This window comes from Ahaetulla prasina, chromosome 3, assembly GCF_028640845.1.
Source record: "Ahaetulla prasina isolate Xishuangbanna chromosome 3, ASM2864084v1, whole genome shotgun sequence".
Taxonomy (NCBI): domain Eukaryota; kingdom Metazoa; phylum Chordata; class Lepidosauria; order Squamata; family Colubridae; genus Ahaetulla; species Ahaetulla prasina.
The window spans coordinates 70,445,214-70,465,039 of record NC_080541.1 but is presented as its reverse complement, the minus strand read 5'-3'; the positions used below and the strand labels follow the sequence as shown (position 1 = coordinate 70,465,039).

General features: G+C 37.5%; 1 protein-coding gene across 4 annotated transcripts in view; it reads left to right on the top strand.

Annotated features, from left to right (window-relative positions):
• The window catches only part of ZNF516 (zinc finger protein 516), a 132,562-nt gene extending 114,182 nt beyond the window's left edge, over nucleotides 1–18,380 (top strand). For all 4 annotated transcript variants that reach the window (XM_058174924.1, XM_058174923.1, XM_058174926.1 and 1 more), the window contains 3 exons: nucleotides 5,456–5,560; nucleotides 6,548–6,615; nucleotides 15,085–18,380. In XM_058174924.1, the coding sequence (XP_058030907.1) occupies nucleotides 5,456–5,560; nucleotides 6,548–6,615; nucleotides 15,085–15,144 (233 nt within the window). In that variant the 3' untranslated portion in view covers nucleotides 15,145–18,380. The remainder of the gene's footprint in view (nucleotides 1–5,455; nucleotides 5,561–6,547; nucleotides 6,616–15,084) is intronic.
• Nucleotides 18,381–19,826: the final 1,446 nt, after the last annotated feature.

The following is a 19,826-nucleotide window of genomic DNA, read 5'->3' as shown; positions in this document are numbered from 1 at the left end:
GGCTGAATGATTGAATATTTCTTTCTCTCTCTCGCACCGGATTGATTGTATCAACAATAGCATTTTTTTCCACCATGAATTAAATGCCATTGACGTAATGGGAAGTATTCCTTTTGCAAACCAGTACAAACTTTATACATGTGTGGGTTTTAGCCAGGAGTCCTTTCTGATCCTGATAAAAGCCATTTTGTCAAGAAAAGTAACTAATAGAATACCAAATATGGGACATATTCAATGGCTATTGTCTACCCTCTCCAATTACCTCATGTGAATTAATTCATACCCAATACTGATCTCATGGTTTAGCACTAATCATACACAGTATCAATTATTTATAAAATCTCCATGCAGCCCTGGTTTCTAAGCAACTGCCTTACGATGGCTCTTTCTACATCAGCTTATCCACACTAGTTCCAGATGTGGTTCCAGTCTGAGTATAGGATCTATGGCAGGGGTGTCAAACTTGATTTCATTGAGGGCTGCATTAGGGTGGTGTTTGACCTCAGGCCAGGATGGCCATCACCAGGGTGGCCAGGGCCTGCTCAACATGAATCGTGTTGTAGGCGCCTGTGGTGGCCCAAGCGCTCTGCCAGTGAAAACAAACTCCTGAGCTCTGTTTACGACTGCGACGGCCTCCTGCAACCCTCTGCCAGCGAAAACAAAGCTTGAGAGGGCCATTTTCACTGGCAGAGGCACCATGGGCCAGTCCTTTGCTGTTTCCAGGACAGCCCCGCAGGCCTGATCTAAGCACCTTGAGTTTGACACCCCTGATCTATGGCAATTCGCCACATCCAACTTGCCATGGCCAATTCACCACATCCAACTCACCATGGCCAACTGGCCACGTCCAACTTGCTACAGGACAACTCACTGTGGGACAAGAGTTACACTAATATCAAAGAAATGGTGGAATAGAATCATTAAAAAAAGGATGACAACGGAGGTCAGAATGAAGTATGAATGGCAAAAATTAAAATAATTTTTATTTATTTTAAATAATTAAATAGAATTAATTGTCCTGCAACGATTGTCTTGCAGTGATTGGCTGTGGTGAGTTCTCCTGCGCCAAGTAGTCTGTGGTGAGTTGACTGCAGTGAGTTGGCCATGATGAGTTTGTTGCTGCAAGTTTGCCGCAGTGACTTGGCTGTGGCAAATTGTCCCATTCCCCTGAGTATATACCGTCATTTTCAGGTCATAGAAGACAAGTAGTTTTGCTGACCCAACATCTACTGGATGGCTCCTTATAATGATCAAGCTGTATTTCAGGACAACTCTTTAGTCATTGAACCTCTTGCTAATAAACACTGAAAATCTTCCAAAGAACCTGAGAGATTTCCAGAGCAGAGTTGAAAATCATGTTTTTAAACATGTTTCTATTTTTATTTTTAGAGTCAGCAGTAGAATATTGAAAACATATTTCTGGATCATATTTGCAAGGAAATTCCTATGTGGATTGTAGTTATCAAATTGATATTAAACTTCCTTTGCTTTCTTTTTCTACATTCATTTGTTCAATTACTTTAACACACAGAAAGAATGAATAAATATTTCTTTTGACTATTTCCTCTGCAAAAATCCATTAATGTTTTTTTCCTTTAGAAGAGATTGTTCTCAAGAAGAGTGGATTTGATTTAAATCAAGTTGATTTAAATCATGATTTAATTCATGATTTAAATTACTAGTACAAAGGCTTGATTTAAATCAACTTGATTTTAAAGAGCAGCTGTCATCTCTCAAGCAGCGGCTCCTCCTCTGACCCACTGTTGACTCGCCAACTGTCCCATTCACTTTAATGGGATGGCTGGTGATGTGGCAGTGACACAACAAGGTGAAGGACGTGGCAGGCAGCAGGTGAGTGGATGCCTGCTAACAGACGCTGTCATGATGGATCTGAAATGACAGGTGCTCTTTAATATTATATTTATAAACTGCTTAGAAGGTTTCACTTTCATTTTTACTGCTTGCCCTTCCTCCTCACATTTAGAGCCTTGTGGTACAGATGCATTTCTCCAAACAATCATACATAACTCCGAGGCAGTTTTATTGTTTAGTTTTATTGGGTATATCATATTGGCACAGTTCTGTAGTAATTAACAGGATTAAAAGTAAAAGTAAACAGTCAATTAAAAGTAAAAGTTTTCCCCTTCCCCAAACAATCAGTCACATGGTCCAATCAGGATGCCGTCTGGTTGCCTGGTAACATCACTCCTCCTCTCTCTGACAAGGTGTGAAGATGTCCTTGGTTCCCAAGAGAAAGTATTTTGTTTTGGCTACAAGCCCCAGCTATCTAATTCCCCCTCCCTATTCCTCAGCTCCAGTGTGGCAATACTGAAGCCTCAAGATGGCTTTAGTTAGGTCAGCTTCAGGGTTGAAATTTGCCCTATTAGTTGCCCACTTCTTCTTGTTCATATCCGTCAGTGGACATTGGTGATCATGTTGTCGATCCTATTTTTATCAACAGCCGCACGAAAAAGTGTTGCTGAGTCCCTTAGATTTTGATTTATGTGTAGAGTTGCCCACTACCCATAACATTTTGCATTGATATGAACAAAATCCCTCAATTTGTATGATGACCTGTTTTACGTCTTGATGATAATTCACATGGATTATTTTTTTTAGATAAGCAGTGCAAAAGATGTTAGTGTGGCTTAGGAACCAAGTACAGTATAACTGGAATAATTCCCAGTGTTTTGAGAATGATCTGTCTAGGCTAAGGACCATCATTACTAAATCAGTGATTTAGTCAAGACAACTAAAAGGCGATGGATTGAAATGACAAATGCAAATTTATTGCAATTAGCAATGATTATATACATTTGGTCAATAGTGAAGAAAACCAGAAGCACCTAAAATGTTTATATCTGAAGTCTTCTTCAATAGTAGCTGAAAATGTGCCTAGTTTGATTGGATGAAATAAAGCAGAGACACTTCCAGACATTTCTCTAAAGTGTTTCTTATAAAATGCAGCATATGCTGTATTTTGATATCTGCTGTGGTGGAACTCTTCTCTGAAACCCTATTGATGTAGTTTGAAGTACTGATGCAACATGCAATGCATTCCAAGTCATTTGAAAAGGAAGGGGTTAATAGTATTCTTAGTTTTGTTCTTTCCTGTAAAAGAAAAACTTGTTGCTACTTTATCTCAATCGTGGGAAATCATCACCTGTAAAAAAACAAAAAAACAGAATTATATGCACCCCACAAAATTGTTTGAATTAAATCATTTCACTTCTTCTATACCTGTGTACTTTGATAAAGGTTACCTAGAATTGCTTCCATCCAACCAGCCATCCGATTACTCTGGAGCAGTGGTAGTCAACCTGATCCCTACCGCCCACTAGTGGGCGTTCCAGCTTTCACGGTGGGCGGTAGGAGTTTTGTCCGATACTGAAGCACTTTCCTTTTTTTTTAATTTAATTGACTTTTTAAAAAAAATTCATAGCATTAGTTAAAAACATTTTCATTAGGTTTTCATAAAATTCCCCGTGACAATTTAAATTTCTGAAAATATACTGTTTGTATCGCCCGCGCATAAGTTTAGTTTATGTTACGTAAGTGAAACTAAATGGCACTATAGTGCAACCGCAAACAAAAGAGCCTCGTCCCAGAATAGCTCGCGCATCTCCCCCCACACCACCCAGCTGTAACAGACAAGCAGAGCTGGTAACCGCCCCACCCCCAAATCCAATCCACGATGTGCGAGAGGCATGCGCAGACAACGATACACGGCACATTACTGTGGAATTGGTGGGCGGTTAGAAAATTTTACTACTAACAGAGATACAAAAGTGGGAGGTAGGTATAAAAAGGTTGACTACCCCTGCTCTGGAGGAAGTTGAAGAGGCTGAAAGAGGAGGGCTTATCAGAGGAAAATAATCATGGGAAAGAAAGGACAGACGTGAAGGCAAGGATTAGCACCCTACAGCGAGAATGATTTTATTTTCTCATTGCTCATGCCCCAAATTTGGAAGTTAAGACTGGGAAGGGAAAGTGGAGTAGATCTCTGAAACATGTATTAATTCAGAATAGCCATTTCAGATACAATAACAAATCACAATGATAACAGGATTTATAAACCGAATCATGGCTACAAAAGGATTCTAGTTGATTAGAACAGAGTAGGATTTATAAAATTAAATATTTCATCATCTTCAACACGCTAAGGCTGCATCCCCATATATATTATACATACTGTTTGTAAGCTGGCCAGAGTCTCTGAGAGTGAGTGGGTGGCCATATAAATCCAATAAACAAATAAATAAATGTAAATAAGTAAATAAATGTCTGAATGTGGCCTCTCTCTTCGCATGTCTATGCATGTGTGTTTAGTGTAAATGTTTCTGGATTGTTTTTTTCTAAAGGACAGTTGTCCCTGGGGAAGTATTTTCAGTTATATTATGCAAAGCTAGATATTGATATAGTTGGAATTGATTTGTATATTAACTTTCTTAAAAGCCATACAAAGCGTACATTTTATTTCTATCCTTAATTTTCTCTTTTCCTGCACCGAGCATTTTAGAAGGGTTCAGAATCTTGAAATCTCATGTGTGCATCTGTGTGTGTGTGTATTTTAAGGATGGGAACAATAATACCAAATAAGACCTTTTCCCATCCCTTTAGCAATGATTATATGAACTATTTGGAAAAAATAAATAACCCAATAAAAGTCAAATGTGTCCTTTCTGATCACAGTAAAAAGACACAGACCAGCCCTTTAAGTCAGATACTGTAAACTGACCTTTGAGGGAAAAGAAGAGATTTGAGTCATTTTCCATAGATGCTAAGGGCCTAGAAAATCCTCCTACGAAAGGCTGGCAAAAGACTGCTGCCTTGTTGTGATCTCAAAATGTCCATAATGACACTTTGATTCACAGATGTCTTCTCTCTGGGCCTCGCAGATCTGGGGTCAGAATAGTACCAGTAGGCAGGAAAGGTAGGGCTAAAGGTCTGATCCATTTATGATGGCTTCACTCAATTTGCACTCCTCTCCAAGCCTGCCCCAGGGGTGGGGGAGTGGGGGGTTGTAGGCTGTGGGGCAGTCAAGCTCTGGTTCTACTCACTTCCTATTATCCATATGACTTGTCTCCACCACGCTGGAGTCACTTTGATTTGCCAGATGTACTGCTTGACAAAGCGGGGTGATGCCGAAAAGTGGATCCAGCTGCTATGAAAAGCGCACACCTGACATGCCACTTCTGGTGCGGGCACATCACAGGGAGCATTTTTTAATTCAATGTAATTTATGCATTCTTGCAGTCCTGTGTGTGTGCCTGGCCTGTCAGCCAGAGCCTAGATGAAGGCTGACAGTTGTTATCCAGGGCCTGAAGGTAATCTCACATAATGACACATTAGACATACTAATGATGTTTTCCTCTGGCATATTGTTTTCTTCTCAACTTCCCCTTCTCCTCTCTTTTCCCTCCCATGCCCCCCTCCCCTTTTCTCTCCCTCACAGGGATGCTTAGGACACAAACGCGCCAAGGAGACTATCTCTGCGTAGAGTGTGGGAAGGGCTTCACACAGCCAAGTCACCTCAGGACCCACATGAGGTCTCATACAGGTATATTTCCTTACGTGTCTTCCGGTGGGTTGAAGGGACGCCCCTAGTAACAATTACATATTAATTTCCTTGTCACCAATCTATTTTGTTATTGTTGTTGTTGGTTTCTTTAAAGCTTCTCCATTGTACACCATTTCAGATTTGATTAGCATTTCATGTTCCATTTCAAGTACCTGAATTCTCCTCGCCTCTCTTGCAAAACCTTGCATTGCTGATTAAATAAGATGATTTGCAGAGTTTTGTGGGTTTTTTTCTTTTCTTCCTTTTTTTTTTAAAAAAGCCCGTTTAATTAGAAAGCAGAATACTCTGGAATGAATATGCTAATGAAATCTGTTGCCGCTGGCATAAATTGAAATCAACGCCCCCTTTTGAACTGAGCAGAAAGCTTTCTTTCTCCTTGCTGTGGACTCAAATAAGCCTGGGATTTGTAATTTTTTTTTCTTCTTCGAAAATCTTAATCCCTCATCCCAGCCCTAGAATGGTCCAAGATAAATTTTGTATCTCAGCCCTTTCATATTTGGAAGTGGGGAATCTAGCAAGTTAAAGCTAACAGCACGTCTATACATCCTCATAACCTCATAATGAGGAAATGAGACTAGCTCTCTTTTTTCCTCCCTTTCTCTTTGAAGAAGGGTGAGTGATGCATGTATAAGATATTCTGCTGCAAAATGACAGAGGCCAAATGGTAAGTAATTCAAGAAGAGGGTCCCTTTACGTACACACTGATAATTAATGTTGTCAGTGATTGCTTTCTTCAGCACTGAAGTCTGAATTAAAAAAGGCAGTGCCCTTAGGTTCCCATTAGCACACTCTCTTACAGTAAGTGTTACGGTAAATTGGTATTTTCCAGCTATAGGCAAAGAGTTGGTGTCTTTGCTTCTACCCATCCTCCCCTCAGTGTGATTAATCTGTAATGGAGTCAAATAATGTACACACACTAACGAAGCTTGAATGTTCATCTGTTAACAAGCCCCCTTGTTCCCACAGTGGTATTTGAGTCTAATGGACTCCGAGGTACTGAAGTTCACACCACCTCCGCAGATGCCCCAAAACAAGTATGTTTTACAATTAATTGGGTATTTGGTTTTTAATGTGATAGTCGGGGGAAAAGAAAGTTGTATGGAGATACTCATCAGTAAAGCACTCACTGTTTAGGTAGCTAGAGAGTAAATAATAATTGTGCCTCTGTTTATTATATTTTTAAGAAAAAATGTATGGACACCTTTGTTCATATTGATTAGAAATTATGATCAGTATATTGTGATTACCAGTCAAATGCTTATATTGAAATGGAGAATTTTGACACTGTGCACTAAACAACGCATATAATTATATTGTTTCCAGCTAGATAGTTTATTATACAGGTAGTCCTCGACTTACAATAGTTCGCTTAGCAACCGTTCAGAGTTACAACAGCACTGAAAAAAGTGACTTCTGACCAGTCACACTCATGACTGCTGCAGCAACCCCATGATCATGTGATTTACATTCGGATGCTTAACAGCTTGACTCACATTTACGACCGTTGCAGTGTCCCGGGGTCAGGTGATCACCTTTTGCAACCTTCTGACAAGCAAAAAATCAATGGGGAAGCTAGATTCACTTAACAATTGTGTTACTAACTTAACAACTGCAGTGTTCATTTAACAAATGTGGCTAGAAAAGTCGTAAAACAGGGCAAAACTCACTTAACAAATTTCTCACTTAGCAACACAAATTTGGGGCTCAGTTGTGGTCGTAAGTTGAAGACTAGTTGTATACCTAGTATATACCTAGTTTGGAAATGGGGCAACAATCCAACTGTGTTTTTCTGAAGAGTATTTCTATCATGGTATTATATAGCTCTTAGCTTTGAAAGATCCTTTTCTTTCAATCTGCGTGGACTCTGTGTGGTGGTGTGTTTTCCTCTGCTGACTATGTACGATATTTTCCTTTCTTGAGGCTGACCTGGCTGTCCTTTAAATTTTCTTCATTTTCACTAATGCTGTAAGCTGTCCTGAAATTGTTTCTTACTCTGGGTTTTATATTTATTGCCAGTCGGTGCCAGATTACCTTTTTCTCACTAACTCATCCATGTATTTGTGGAGTTAACATCTTTCACAAGCATTTGTAGTTACTTGTCCATGTTCTTCCACCAGTCATTTATTAACTGTTCAGGAAGCACTGTTATTTGTATAGTGTTGTTTCCGTGACAGCATTTTTTGCCTGTCAACCACTGAACCATATGCAATATTGATTTGAGTATGGTAATAGTTCGTGTTGGAATTGCCGTAGTCTGGAGCTGACTTAGAAGGACCAATCCATATGTTGTATTGATAATAGGAGGTAATCCGTGCTCCAATCCGTGCAGTGCAATACATTTACCAATGGTATCATTAACAGCATATTGTGGATTTCTATTTCTTCTCTGCATCCTTTCCCAATTTACGCTTTGTTCCCCACATAATCCAGTGCCGAAGCTGGCATATCTAAAGGATGGCCTATTTAAATATGAACACTTACATTCAACCAGAGGAACTCCTTTCACATCTCATCTGTGTGTGATGAGTGTGATTCAGTAGATGAGAATGTTGCACAGGGCTTTCTACACCTTTATAAATAATGGCCCATGCCAATCGCATTTTCCTAGTTAGAAAATGAGACGTCATCACTGGCTTTTCCATATCTTGTAATGGAAAGGAAGGCATTGTAGTGGTAAAATATAAGGAAAGTTGTTATTTACAACAGAGGTTGATTAGCTGGAATATATGCTTGGTGCTGGAATGAGAGCACTATGCTAATCAGTACTTGAAAACAATTTGAAAAACATTTAGGTTTAATTAAATTATTCTTCTATTAGAACTAAATTCAAAATATTATAAGAAAACATATTAAAATGAATCAAATGTATTCAAGCTAGTTATAAAGTAAAAAAAAGGGGGAACAATGTGCTTAGAAATTATTGCACGGGAAAAGTTGACATGAACACCTTAGACATTCTTAGTTTTTTTTTTAAAAAAAAAAACCAGGCTGATTGTAGTAATGAATATATTTTCTAACCATGCAAATGTTAATGTTTTTCAGAAAAGATAGGAAAATGATGAAGTCAAAAAGAAAATTCAGTCATTAATTTTATAAGATTTTTTAAATAATCTGTCCTCATTATGTTAAATAGCAGCTTTATCAAAGAATGAAATTTCAATTGAGAATGCAGAACTACAAACTTCAATATTTTCCATTACACATTGGAAATTAATTTGCAAGGACATTTTAGTGGCATGTGCTGTATAATATGCCAGAATTTTTTATCCTGTGATTAATAGTTTATTTCTGATTATTGTGAATGTTATTTTTTAAATGGTTATGCTGTATTTAAGAATTCCATTAATCAAAATAATTCATAATGAATAATTGGCAGACTAATTTGTCTCCTTTAGAGCTGTGAATATTGTAGTACAAATAATGAAGAAACAGGTAGGCAGAGGAATGCTGTGTTTCTATTCTTTAGCTTAGAGATGATATATGTTACTCCGGCAAGCCTTACTTTTTAGCTGAATGTACACATACATCCATTCATCTCCATCATTATCATGATTTTTATTTTAAAAATGACACATTTGCTTCTAATATAGATACCACACTACAGTAATATCTTCTGAGATTACTTGAAGGGGGAGAGAAGACCGTTGAGCACTCCAGGCTGATTCCTATACTAAAGCGATGTCATTGTTTTTTTAAAAAATTCTTCATTGCATAAAGGAAATTGAAATAAGCAACAAGAGTGTAGCTGCAACATCCATATTTTCTTTACCACAAAAAGTATAGTTGATCTGATGAAAAAAGATCATAATACCGACATGATGCCTGATTTCCCCTTGTCATTTAATTAAATTCTTTTACCACATCTAAATGTACCTGAACTGTTCATGCTGCAGATTAGAATATAAAATATTATTTATTATTGGCCAAGAGAGATTGGACATACAAGGAATTTGTCTCTGGTGCGTATGCTCTCCATATACATGCAAGCAACAGAGTGATAAATCATAAGTTACAATCATAAATCACAAGATACAACCAACAAAGTGATAGTCATAAGATACTAGTAGGTAATAGGAAAAATGAGAATAATAGTAATACAGCCCTACTACATGGGTCGATATCCTTAGACATAAGACTGTGCTGTGGGAATTAGGTGTTCAGCAGAGTGATGGCACAAGAGAAAAAACTGTCTTTGTGTCAAGTTATTTTGGCATGCAGTGCCCTAAAGCGGCGTCCTGAGCGGAGGAGTTGAAACAGTTTATGTCCAGGATGTGAGAGGTCTGTAGATATTTCCTCAGCCCTCTTTCTGGCTCGTGCAGTATACAGGTCCTCAGTGGAAGGCAGGCTGGCTGCAGGTGTTTGTGTTTTTTTTGGTTTTTTTTTTTGCATTCCTAAGTATCCATTTAGGTCTATACCTGTCCTGTTTAGTTTCTGTACCAAACCAGACATAATAGAGGTACAAATGACAGACTCAATAATTCCTCTGTAGAACTGTATCAGAAGCTCCTTAAACAGTCTAAACTTTCTGAGTTCTGATATGTGCTCATAGCAGGGTGGATAAAAATTGATGATTTTTTTTTTAAAAAAATTGGCTTTTTATTTGATTTTTAACAAATTTATTTTAATAAAACGCTTTTGAAGTAAAAAACTATCCAAAGACAGTTTTCTATTTAAGATACATTAATAATTTAGTTTATTCAGCATGAAATGGAGCTTAGTTATGTAGCATGAGGCTGTATATTCTGCAACATTGGGACTGTCAGTGAGTCAACAGTGGGTCAGAGGAGGAGCCGCTGTGGGACAGAGATGACAGTTGCTCTTTAAAAATTATGATTTAAATCAAGCTGATTTAAATCAAGCCTTTTTATTAGTGATTTAAATCGACTTGATTTAAATCAAATCCACCCTGGCTCATAGCTTATGTTTTTCACCACAAAGACAGGTTGCCCAGCATTAATTAGGTTGTCTTGGTAGTGTTGTCAACCATGTGGTTTGGGGAATCCAAGTGGAATAGTCCTGCAATTCTTCCATTATTACAAGAGATAAGTGGCACAGTTCTTGAACTGGATAAGGCAATCCTTCAAAATAATATTCATGTGAATTAATTCTGCCAGTCAGCATGTTTTTGCTTTATTTAGTTTTAGAAGTTCACTAGGGATACCGTAACGCTGTAAACTTTACTCAGGCTAACGCTTTCAGAACAATAAAATTATCTCCTGAATAGGTTTGTTGGTTAGAAAGAAACTGGACAGCTTTTCTAACGTTATAGTTAGCTGAACTTTGAAAGGTTTCAAGTAACATTACTGGCTATCCCTCTGCCCTTTGGGGAATATTCAGACATTTGGTATAAAACTACTGTTTGAAACCCTTTCCATCAGGTTTAAGAACATGTAGTTCAATCACTGATTTGAAGGTGTTTAATTTCTACCCAGTTACAATGACTTCAGTTAACCGGCATCTTCATTATCTCCGTGAAGCTTTAATATTTCTTTGGCTGCAACCTATAATGGCTACAGTTCATCTCTTTTTCCATGTAACAGGGAAACCTTCCTTGAAATTTTTCTTTTTTAAAGCTTTCCACTCTCTGATTTCATTAGCATTTTCTTTATGATAATGGGAACCTCATACAAGATAATTGCATTTTCTAATTTAGCATTGGGGGCTCTGCTCCAACCACAGTAATACAAGTATATGAGAACAGAATCCTTGGCTTTTGGCTACGGCCACCTTTTCCGCTGCTGCCCCCACAGGGAGTTCTTCTCTTTTGCTCTCCTTAGAGAAGAGTTCTTATTTCCTCCCGTTTACTGTCACAGCCTCTGGTCTTACCTTTCAGATGTTGCGGGACAGTAATAACTTCTTTCATGTTTTTGCTGCTTCTAAGTGAGCCTCCTCTGGGAGTGAATTACAGCTGGAACTATGGTGTGCCCCTTCCTTGGAAATCTCTGATTAGGAAGGCTGTTCTCCATAAATACTTTAATTACAACCTCAAGCCAAGATTTTGGATTTTTTTGCTCCATTTCCGTCTCTTTTCCCATTCTTCTTTTTTCCACTATTTCTACCCAGGCAAACAGGAACATGCAGTTCCTTTTTATTTTCTTCTCAACCACACAACATCGAATCACATTCCCTGCTGTACCCATAATCGGCTCCATCTCTGTGTGTGTGTGTGTTTGTGTTTGTGTGTGTGTGTGTTGTTTTAATTTAATGATTAACATCTCCTGAGGTAGCTATGAAAAAAATGTAAAGCATTTCTCTTAGTTTACTGCATGAAATTCAGCATATAACTAAATAAGTTTTATCACGTCTCTCACTCTGTTACCATTTCTGCACTTCAAATATATGGCAGTCCGCACAGATGCTGCCTCCTCCCCTAGTGGCCCCCTTTAATTTTGTTGCAAATCTTCCTTTCTCACAGCAGACTTTGACTAGCAAATGTCATGAATCTTCGGCCAGCCTTAATTAGGATTTTTCTAAATCTATTAACAAAGGACAGATACTTAATACATTATGTCAAGCAACACTGGCTTTTCGTTAGCTTTTCCAGGAGCACCATAGGCACAGCTTGAAATTTACTGGGAATATTTTCACACGGTGGTTGGGTCCGATGTTGTGTTAATTTAAAATAGTCTGATTCCCTTCACCAAGGTTTTGGTTTAAGGTTAATGCATGGGTGTAAGCTGTATCTTGCTATACTTCTTCAGCCATTAGCACTGAAAGTCACATTGTCCAGACGTTCTCAGAATCCCATTGCCTTGAGCTGCAAACTCTGTCTGTTCACAATTTTATGCTGACTCAGCAATTCTGGGAGTTGAAGTCCACGGGTTATAAAGGGGCCATAATTGCCCACCCATTGTAGATGATAATATGCCTTGTTTAATAGAACAAAATCTTCTGTTTAAAATGCCCTCTTTTCAGTCTGTGGATTGTTCGATCTAAGTTTAAAGATAAAGAGTATAAAGAAACTGGGGCAGTCAGTGGCTATATATTTACGTTTATACAGATCTGTGTTCTCTTTTCCCTTTTTTGGGAGTGACAACTAGTTTTTCACAATATTGAAGAAGATATCATGCCTCAGTTGCATTCATTCTTCAGTTTAAAAACATTGTTAACAATAGGTGATATTTTAGTACATCTTTGTTATGTGGTTATTTTCTCACTTATGTTAGACAACAAACTGCATTTTTAAAAATTATAATTGAGCTAGTCTTTGAACAATTTGGGATGTATATAAGGCTACTACAAGGAGCTAAATCATTGCTTATGCTGCAAGGAGAAGGAAATTTAGAAATCTTTGCTAACAGCAGATGGATAAACATGTTTGAAAAAAGTTTTTTTTTTTGTCCTTACAAAATTTCTACAGAATCGAATTATGCTTTTATGTCAGCTAAGATATAGTTATACCGAACATGTTGATTTTTTTTAAGAGTTTGAAATTAAATCATTGAGAATCAGGTGACAAATCTGTTTAATTGTTGACACGTTGCCTGAAGCAAGATAACCAATAGAATATAATTTCTGATGTAATAATAGAAGATGGTCAGAGATTTAAGATCTCAGAATCCCTGAAGAAGTACAAAATGAAGATGCAAAGTTCCACTTGTAAATCTGCCAGAGATCAGACAAAAATGTTGTCCATTTGTTTGTTTGTTTGTTTTAGTTTGGGGAATAGGGTTAAGGGACAATTAGTACCTATATCTAAGGGAGGCTTAAGGTACCCATTTCAGCTTTAACCAATCCCCTGGCCAAGCTTCTTGGCTTGGGTCTATGACAACTCACCACAGCTAACTGGCTGTGGCCAATTCACCACGGCCAACTTTCTGCAGGCCAACTGGCCACAGGCAACTTGCTGCAGAACACGAGTTACACTAATATTGAAGAAATAGTAGAATAAAATTATTAGAGAAAGGATGCCAAAGGAGAGATAAAATGAAATGTGAATGACAAAAAATAAAATATACATTGAATGGTTGAGTTGCCCTGCAGCAAGTTGTCCCATGGCAAGTTGGCCATAGCAAGGTGTCCCATGGCAAGTCGGCCATGATGAGTTGGCCGTGGTGAGTTGGCTGAAGCGAGTTGTCCCATTCCATCTTGGCTTATAGCAGCTGTCAAGCCTACTGAAGTTTAAGGGAATGTGCAGAGAACAGCATCTCTGAAGTATATTTATAGCAGCTTATAGCAGCTGTCAAGCCTACTGAAGTTTAAGGGAATGTGCAGAGAACAGCATCTCTGAAGTATATTTCAACAATCACAGAACTTTTTCTACACATAAAGATGCTTACTTCTGTTCATAAAATAAAGACAACATGTCATTAAATTGACTGCTTACATTTTGGGTTATTAAAAATTACTGACATATTCCTCTTTAGTAATAGTAGTTATTTAAGCCAAGGACGTGGTGGTCCAGTTGTGTCTCAGTACAAAAAAAGTAACTTTATTCCAGACTTATCTTATTTGATGCCCCCCTAGAGTCACAGCTAGTTGTATACAGGTAGTCCTCAACTTAAAACAGTTCATTAGGTGACTAATCAAAGTTACAACAGCACTGAAAAAGTGACTTATGACCATTTTTCACACTTATGACCATTGCAGCATCCCCATGGTCATGGGATCAAAATTCAGACACTTGGCCATTGGCTCATATTTATGACAGTTGCTGTGTCCCGGGGTCATGTGATCACCTTTTGTGAGCTTTTGACAGGCAAAGTCAATGGGGAAGCCAGATTCGCTTAATATCCGTGTTCCTAATTTAATAATTTAAATGATTCACTTAACAATGGTGGAAAGAAAGGTTGCAAAATGGAACAAAACTCACTTAACCTGTGTCTCTCTTAACAACAGAAATTTTGAGCTCAGTTGCAGTAATAATTCAAGGGCTACTTGTATTATGACTGCTGTAATTTACTTGGAATTTGCTACTTAAGGAAGCCAGTGTGGTGATTTAATGAAAACAGAAGTTTGTTCACTTTTAGGCTCTGTGTCTGTCTGTTTCTTTCTATCCTTGTGATTATGGGCAATGAAACCAGCAGGTTGCCTCTCTTTAGTATGAGTCACCACGGAGCATCCATGAGCTTTAATCCATACTTGTTACCCAAATTAATTTAGGAAACATCATATCATTCAATCACAAATCCCCTCAGATACTATAACATTTGGCTCCCTGCTCTTCTTTCTAGACTTTTATCCTTCTTCTGGCCATTGTTAACCTTTCCTCAAGTACTCCTTCAGTCTCTTATTATTTGCTATTCTAATGTAGCATGGAGTTTATAGGAGTGTGATGGGGTATTGCTTTCATCAGAGGTGATTAAAAATAATTCATTTTAATGGATTAGGTCACAGTAATATTTGTAATGCTCATTAAAAAAAAGATAGCCAGGGCCATTATAAATTATTAAATTGCTCAACTGCTTTAGTGTGCAGAGCAGGGGAAGCAGCTGCTATTACAGAAAATAAGAATAACAATGTGTTTTGCTTCTTCTTCTTCTTCTTCTTTTTTCCCCATTTAGGTGAGAGACCATTCCAATGCAGATATTGTCCGTACAGTGCCTCTCAGAAAGGGAACCTAAAAACGCATGTCCAGTGTGTACACCGGGTCCCCTTTGACAACAGCCAGTACCCTGACCTACGGTTCCCATCACCTCCAAATAATTACTCCATCAACCCTTTAGAAGGCCAGCTGGAAAACATCTTTACAATCTCTCCAGTCCCTGGAGCAACTGTGTTATAGCGAGACTCAGGCTCCGTGCTTTGCTAGAAGAGTGATGTCTCTGAACTGTTAATCATTTTAAAATAAATGAAGAACCTACCCAAGATATATACAAATTGACATAGTAATCAGTCCCCACAGTTTCTTATTTCCTTTGTAATAAACAGAAGAGCTGGCAAGCTTTGGGGTAGTGCAAAGCATATATATTAATCAAGATAACATTTTTTTTTTTAGACACTGGAAAAAATTAAACGTCATATATTTGGAGGATGGCACTGCAACCGGCACTTCCCTCGTGGTGGGTTTGAAGTTTTATTTTTATTTAAAGGAAACACACATCCAGGGTGGATTTGGGAATGCGGGAAGGAGTGATTAAGCAACTGTCACGCCCGAAATGCAACTTTAAAAAAAAGAAGAAGAAGGAAGGAAGGAGTCGTTCAGTGCTGTATAAGCCAAACTTGATGAAGGACAGAAGGGACAAAAGGGAGAGACCATCATTCTGCAGTGAGGTTGTTTCATGATAGTTTGGGGACCACTTCCATTTCCAGTGGGCTGATCCTTGACTGCACACCATTAATAGTACGTGAATATGGAAATTGAAAACACTTCTTAAGAAATGCTTCTCTTCTCACTTTGGCAAGAAGGAAAAAAAAACAGCTGGTCGAACACTAAGAAGAAAAAGGAAAAAAAAAAGGCTTCTGTGGTGTTTTTATTTTTTTGCTTCCCCCTCTCAGGGCCTTCCTGTTTGTTTAATCTGCTTTTTCTTTCTTTTAAAATGCAGTTTTCCACGATCTGTCACAAAGGAAGTATGCATGCTTTTAAAAATTAGATTAAAAAGGGGGGGGGAATACCCCAGTTTTAAAAAGCTGCTGATTGATAAACTTATAATAATACATTTTAAAAGCAGATGTTTAGGCATACCTCTGGTTTTATGATACTGGAGATGACTGCATTTCTGTGCAGCAAGACCAAGTTTCTTTCATGGATCCTTCTAACGTTTTGGAGAGTGGGTGGGGGGGAATATTTCTTGTTTTGTGATGGCAAGCTTCCCTAATCTAGTGTTTTCTAGATGAGCTGGAATTTCCCAGAAGGTTCTAGCAAGCATGGCTGTTGGCCATGGTGGCTTGGAATTCTGGGAAGTGCAAACTCAGCAAGTTTGGTGGCAGAGGGTGATTCGGCACGGTAGTCACTGGAGTAACGGGGAGAAAAGGCGCTTTATATACCTCTTCTACAGTAACTTTTTAAAATGCAAGTTTTTAAAGGTAAGAGGGAAGAAGAAGCAGGTTGTTCACACAGGGTCTGTCTTGTTCAAAAGTGTATCCCATATGTACTTTTTCCTTCTCTTGCTATGACACTGTGTGATGGTAATAATTCAGAGTTTCAGATTTTGCACATAAACAATTTTATGCATCATCATTATCATCATAAAGAGAAAAAAAATGCTGCCTTGAAAATATTTGTGAATGTTTTTCTTTTGCAAAAAAAAAAAAGCTTTACTAGTTTTTTTTTAATTGTAACATTTTTGTAAAGGCAGGAAATGGATTTTTAAAGAAAACTAGCATGCTAATTATATTTTTCAAAAAAGCAATAATTTTACATGTACAGAAATAGCACTAATCTTTTAATACTGATGGAGAGCAACCGTTTACTTCTACAATAATGGGATAGTGCTTTTTTTTTCTAGAAGATGGGGTTACTCAGAAGATTTTTTTAATATGTATTTTTTTTCCTGTTCTGATTTTTTGTTGTCTATATTTGAATTGGGATTCTACTTGTTGCAAGTTACTTGACTCTTTTTGCTTTGCTGTTAACTATAATGCAGTTGTAATATTCGTATATAATTTGCCAGTTTGGAATTTTTATTTTATTTTATTCCTCATACTTCTGCACCAGCTGTAAACCAGCTGTAACCCTGGATTAGTATAAAATGTCTGTGCAGATGTTGTGTAACTGATTAATCTGTTTTGAAGTTACCTTGCAGAAATTCACACAGACATATTCCAGACCTCCCTTTTTCCTCATTTCCTTCAAATCATCTATTTTTATGAATCAATGACACCAAAATATCCCTAACTGATTGACAATTAGGGATCCATAATCAAGTGCTACATTTTCCTCCTTCAAGCACTTATTTTTCCTTATTTTAAGTAAACAGGTGAGGATTCAGGAATGCCTGCAGGTCATTTCTTTGTCCAAATTTCTGCTTATCCATTCCCCCCCCCCCCCCAATTATTTGAGTGCCCCCATACAACTATCACAGTTTTTCTTGCTTGATTTGTGTGTGTATTTTATTTTTGAATCATGTTTGGTGAGTGGTGTCTTTGATTTCATTAATTCTTTATTTTTAATATTTTTTTTGTCTTTGCCAGCTGATCTAGAAGGATCTTAGTTATTATTTAGAGTTTCAGAGCTTTTCCTGAAGGTTGTCTGACACACAAAGAGGAAAGGGCTGTCATTGCCATTACTAGGGTACTAATCAGCAAAGTTTACAATCATCATTTAGCTTCACGAAGAACAACAGCAGGGGAAATCAGTTTAAATAATTATATGCTGTGTATAGCACAGAAATGAGATTTTCACTTAATTAAACAAGAAATGGGGAGGGAGAAGGGGAGCTGTCATTAAAGACCACCATATTACGTGTGAATTCCAAGCTTTGTAATTTCCTCGTTTCTCATCCATATTGTATCGATTTGTTAATTCAGTTAGATCCTAGTGTTTAGTATGATTTGTGCTCCTTATTTATTTAGCTATTTGGGTTTAAAGTAGCCTTTTTTTTTGGGAGGGGGGGAAGAGAAAACATGATAATTTTGTAGCATGACACATTTTTGTAAGCCATCTTCTGACTGTTACAGCGACTCTGCTACCTCTGTCAATCTGTTTCTTTTCCTTAACAGGTTTTCTACAGTGTTTCAGTCTAATGTACCTTAGACAATAAAGGTTCCATAATGAGCAGTGCAGATGGCGTCTCAGACATTGCTCTCCGTTTCTCCTTTCATTTCGCTTTTCCCATACAGAAACAGGGCTTCTCAGCCATATGAATCTTTCTCATTTTTGTCCCTATGTGAAATGGAATAATGTCATCTTTCAAAACTGCTACGTTTGTTCTCATTTCTATATTCCTGAGAATGTTTCTATCGCAATTGTGTTATTGGGGAGAAAAAAAATATACCTTTGCAGATTTAGTTTTTAGTTCTGTAACCACCCCAAGAGCGTATTTCCATTGGTTTTTTTTTAAAGTTGGGGATAAAATATGTACACTATTATAATTTCAGCAAGATGCCATTTTAATAGGCAGAACATCGAAGTTTTATGATCAGGTTGCCACAAATCTCGGATAAGAGTTTTTTTGGGGTTTTTTTTGCCGTCCGGTACCCTCTGTTCATGGTGACATGAGTTTACCATACGTGAAAAGGAAGATGGATCAGTTTCCCAGAGGAAATATAACTGTAAAAATGATTTAGTAAAGGAAATGAGAAAGCTGAACCAAGCTTTTAAACCATTATGTAACCGAAATGCAGTAGTTTTTGTATTCTAATAAAAAAAATAGTAAATATTAACATGTTATTGACTCTAGAAAGGATATGGAGAAATATTTATGCAGCAGACCTGCAGGCAGCTATTACTCCAATATTGGGGAGAGGGGAAGTTTGAAGATTCAACCATAAGATTCAACCGTCAGGGAACATCCACAAATATATTTTTTCAAATAGCGAAGACTACAAAAAATTTTTTTTGTCAATACTCATTTTTTACTAAAAAAATTAAAATCTTTTTTTCAAGCAGCATTCTCCCATAGAAAAAGACTGATTTTTGTGATATAACTCAGTTTTTATTAAATTAATGCTCATCCCAATCCAAAACACACGTGTTGCCCAAAATAAAATATACTTCCTATTTCAAAAGCCAGATTAAATTCTATAAATTATACTCCCAAAATGCATGAAGGGATATCCTAAACTAATGTGATAGATTCACCTTCATACAAAGTTTTTTTTTGAGCCAATAAACATAGATCATAAATTTTCTACTAAATCACTCCAGTTAATTTTCTGTTCTTAAGTCTGCTACCACAAATAGTGTATTTTTGTCATGACTTTTTCTTGCCTGATTTCAATGGTAGATATTTATTTACTACCTCTAGATAAATTTCAAAACACAAGGACATAAACCTAGTAAGAAGAATCTGGGAAAATAAAAAATTAAGTTGTCTATGCTTTTTCTCCTCTTTTAGGAAAGGGAAGACATTCAGTAAAATGGGTTCTAGCACTGGGTTATGACCCCCATGAGATTGTGAATAAAACTTAGTTCTTTCAGAGTTGGATTTGGCCAATATTTACTGGGTGCTGGACCAGGCTGCCCACAGAATCCAAATCCCCAAGTTCTCAGGAGCTCTTTCAATACCCCCAATCCTGAATGCTGTGTAAGGGGACTTGGCAAGGATCAAGACATCCCTGGCTAGTCTCAACCTGAGTGGCTTTTCCTGATGGTGCCATGCCAAATCCTGGTACCTCCCATCTGTAATGCCTACTAGTTAAGCTG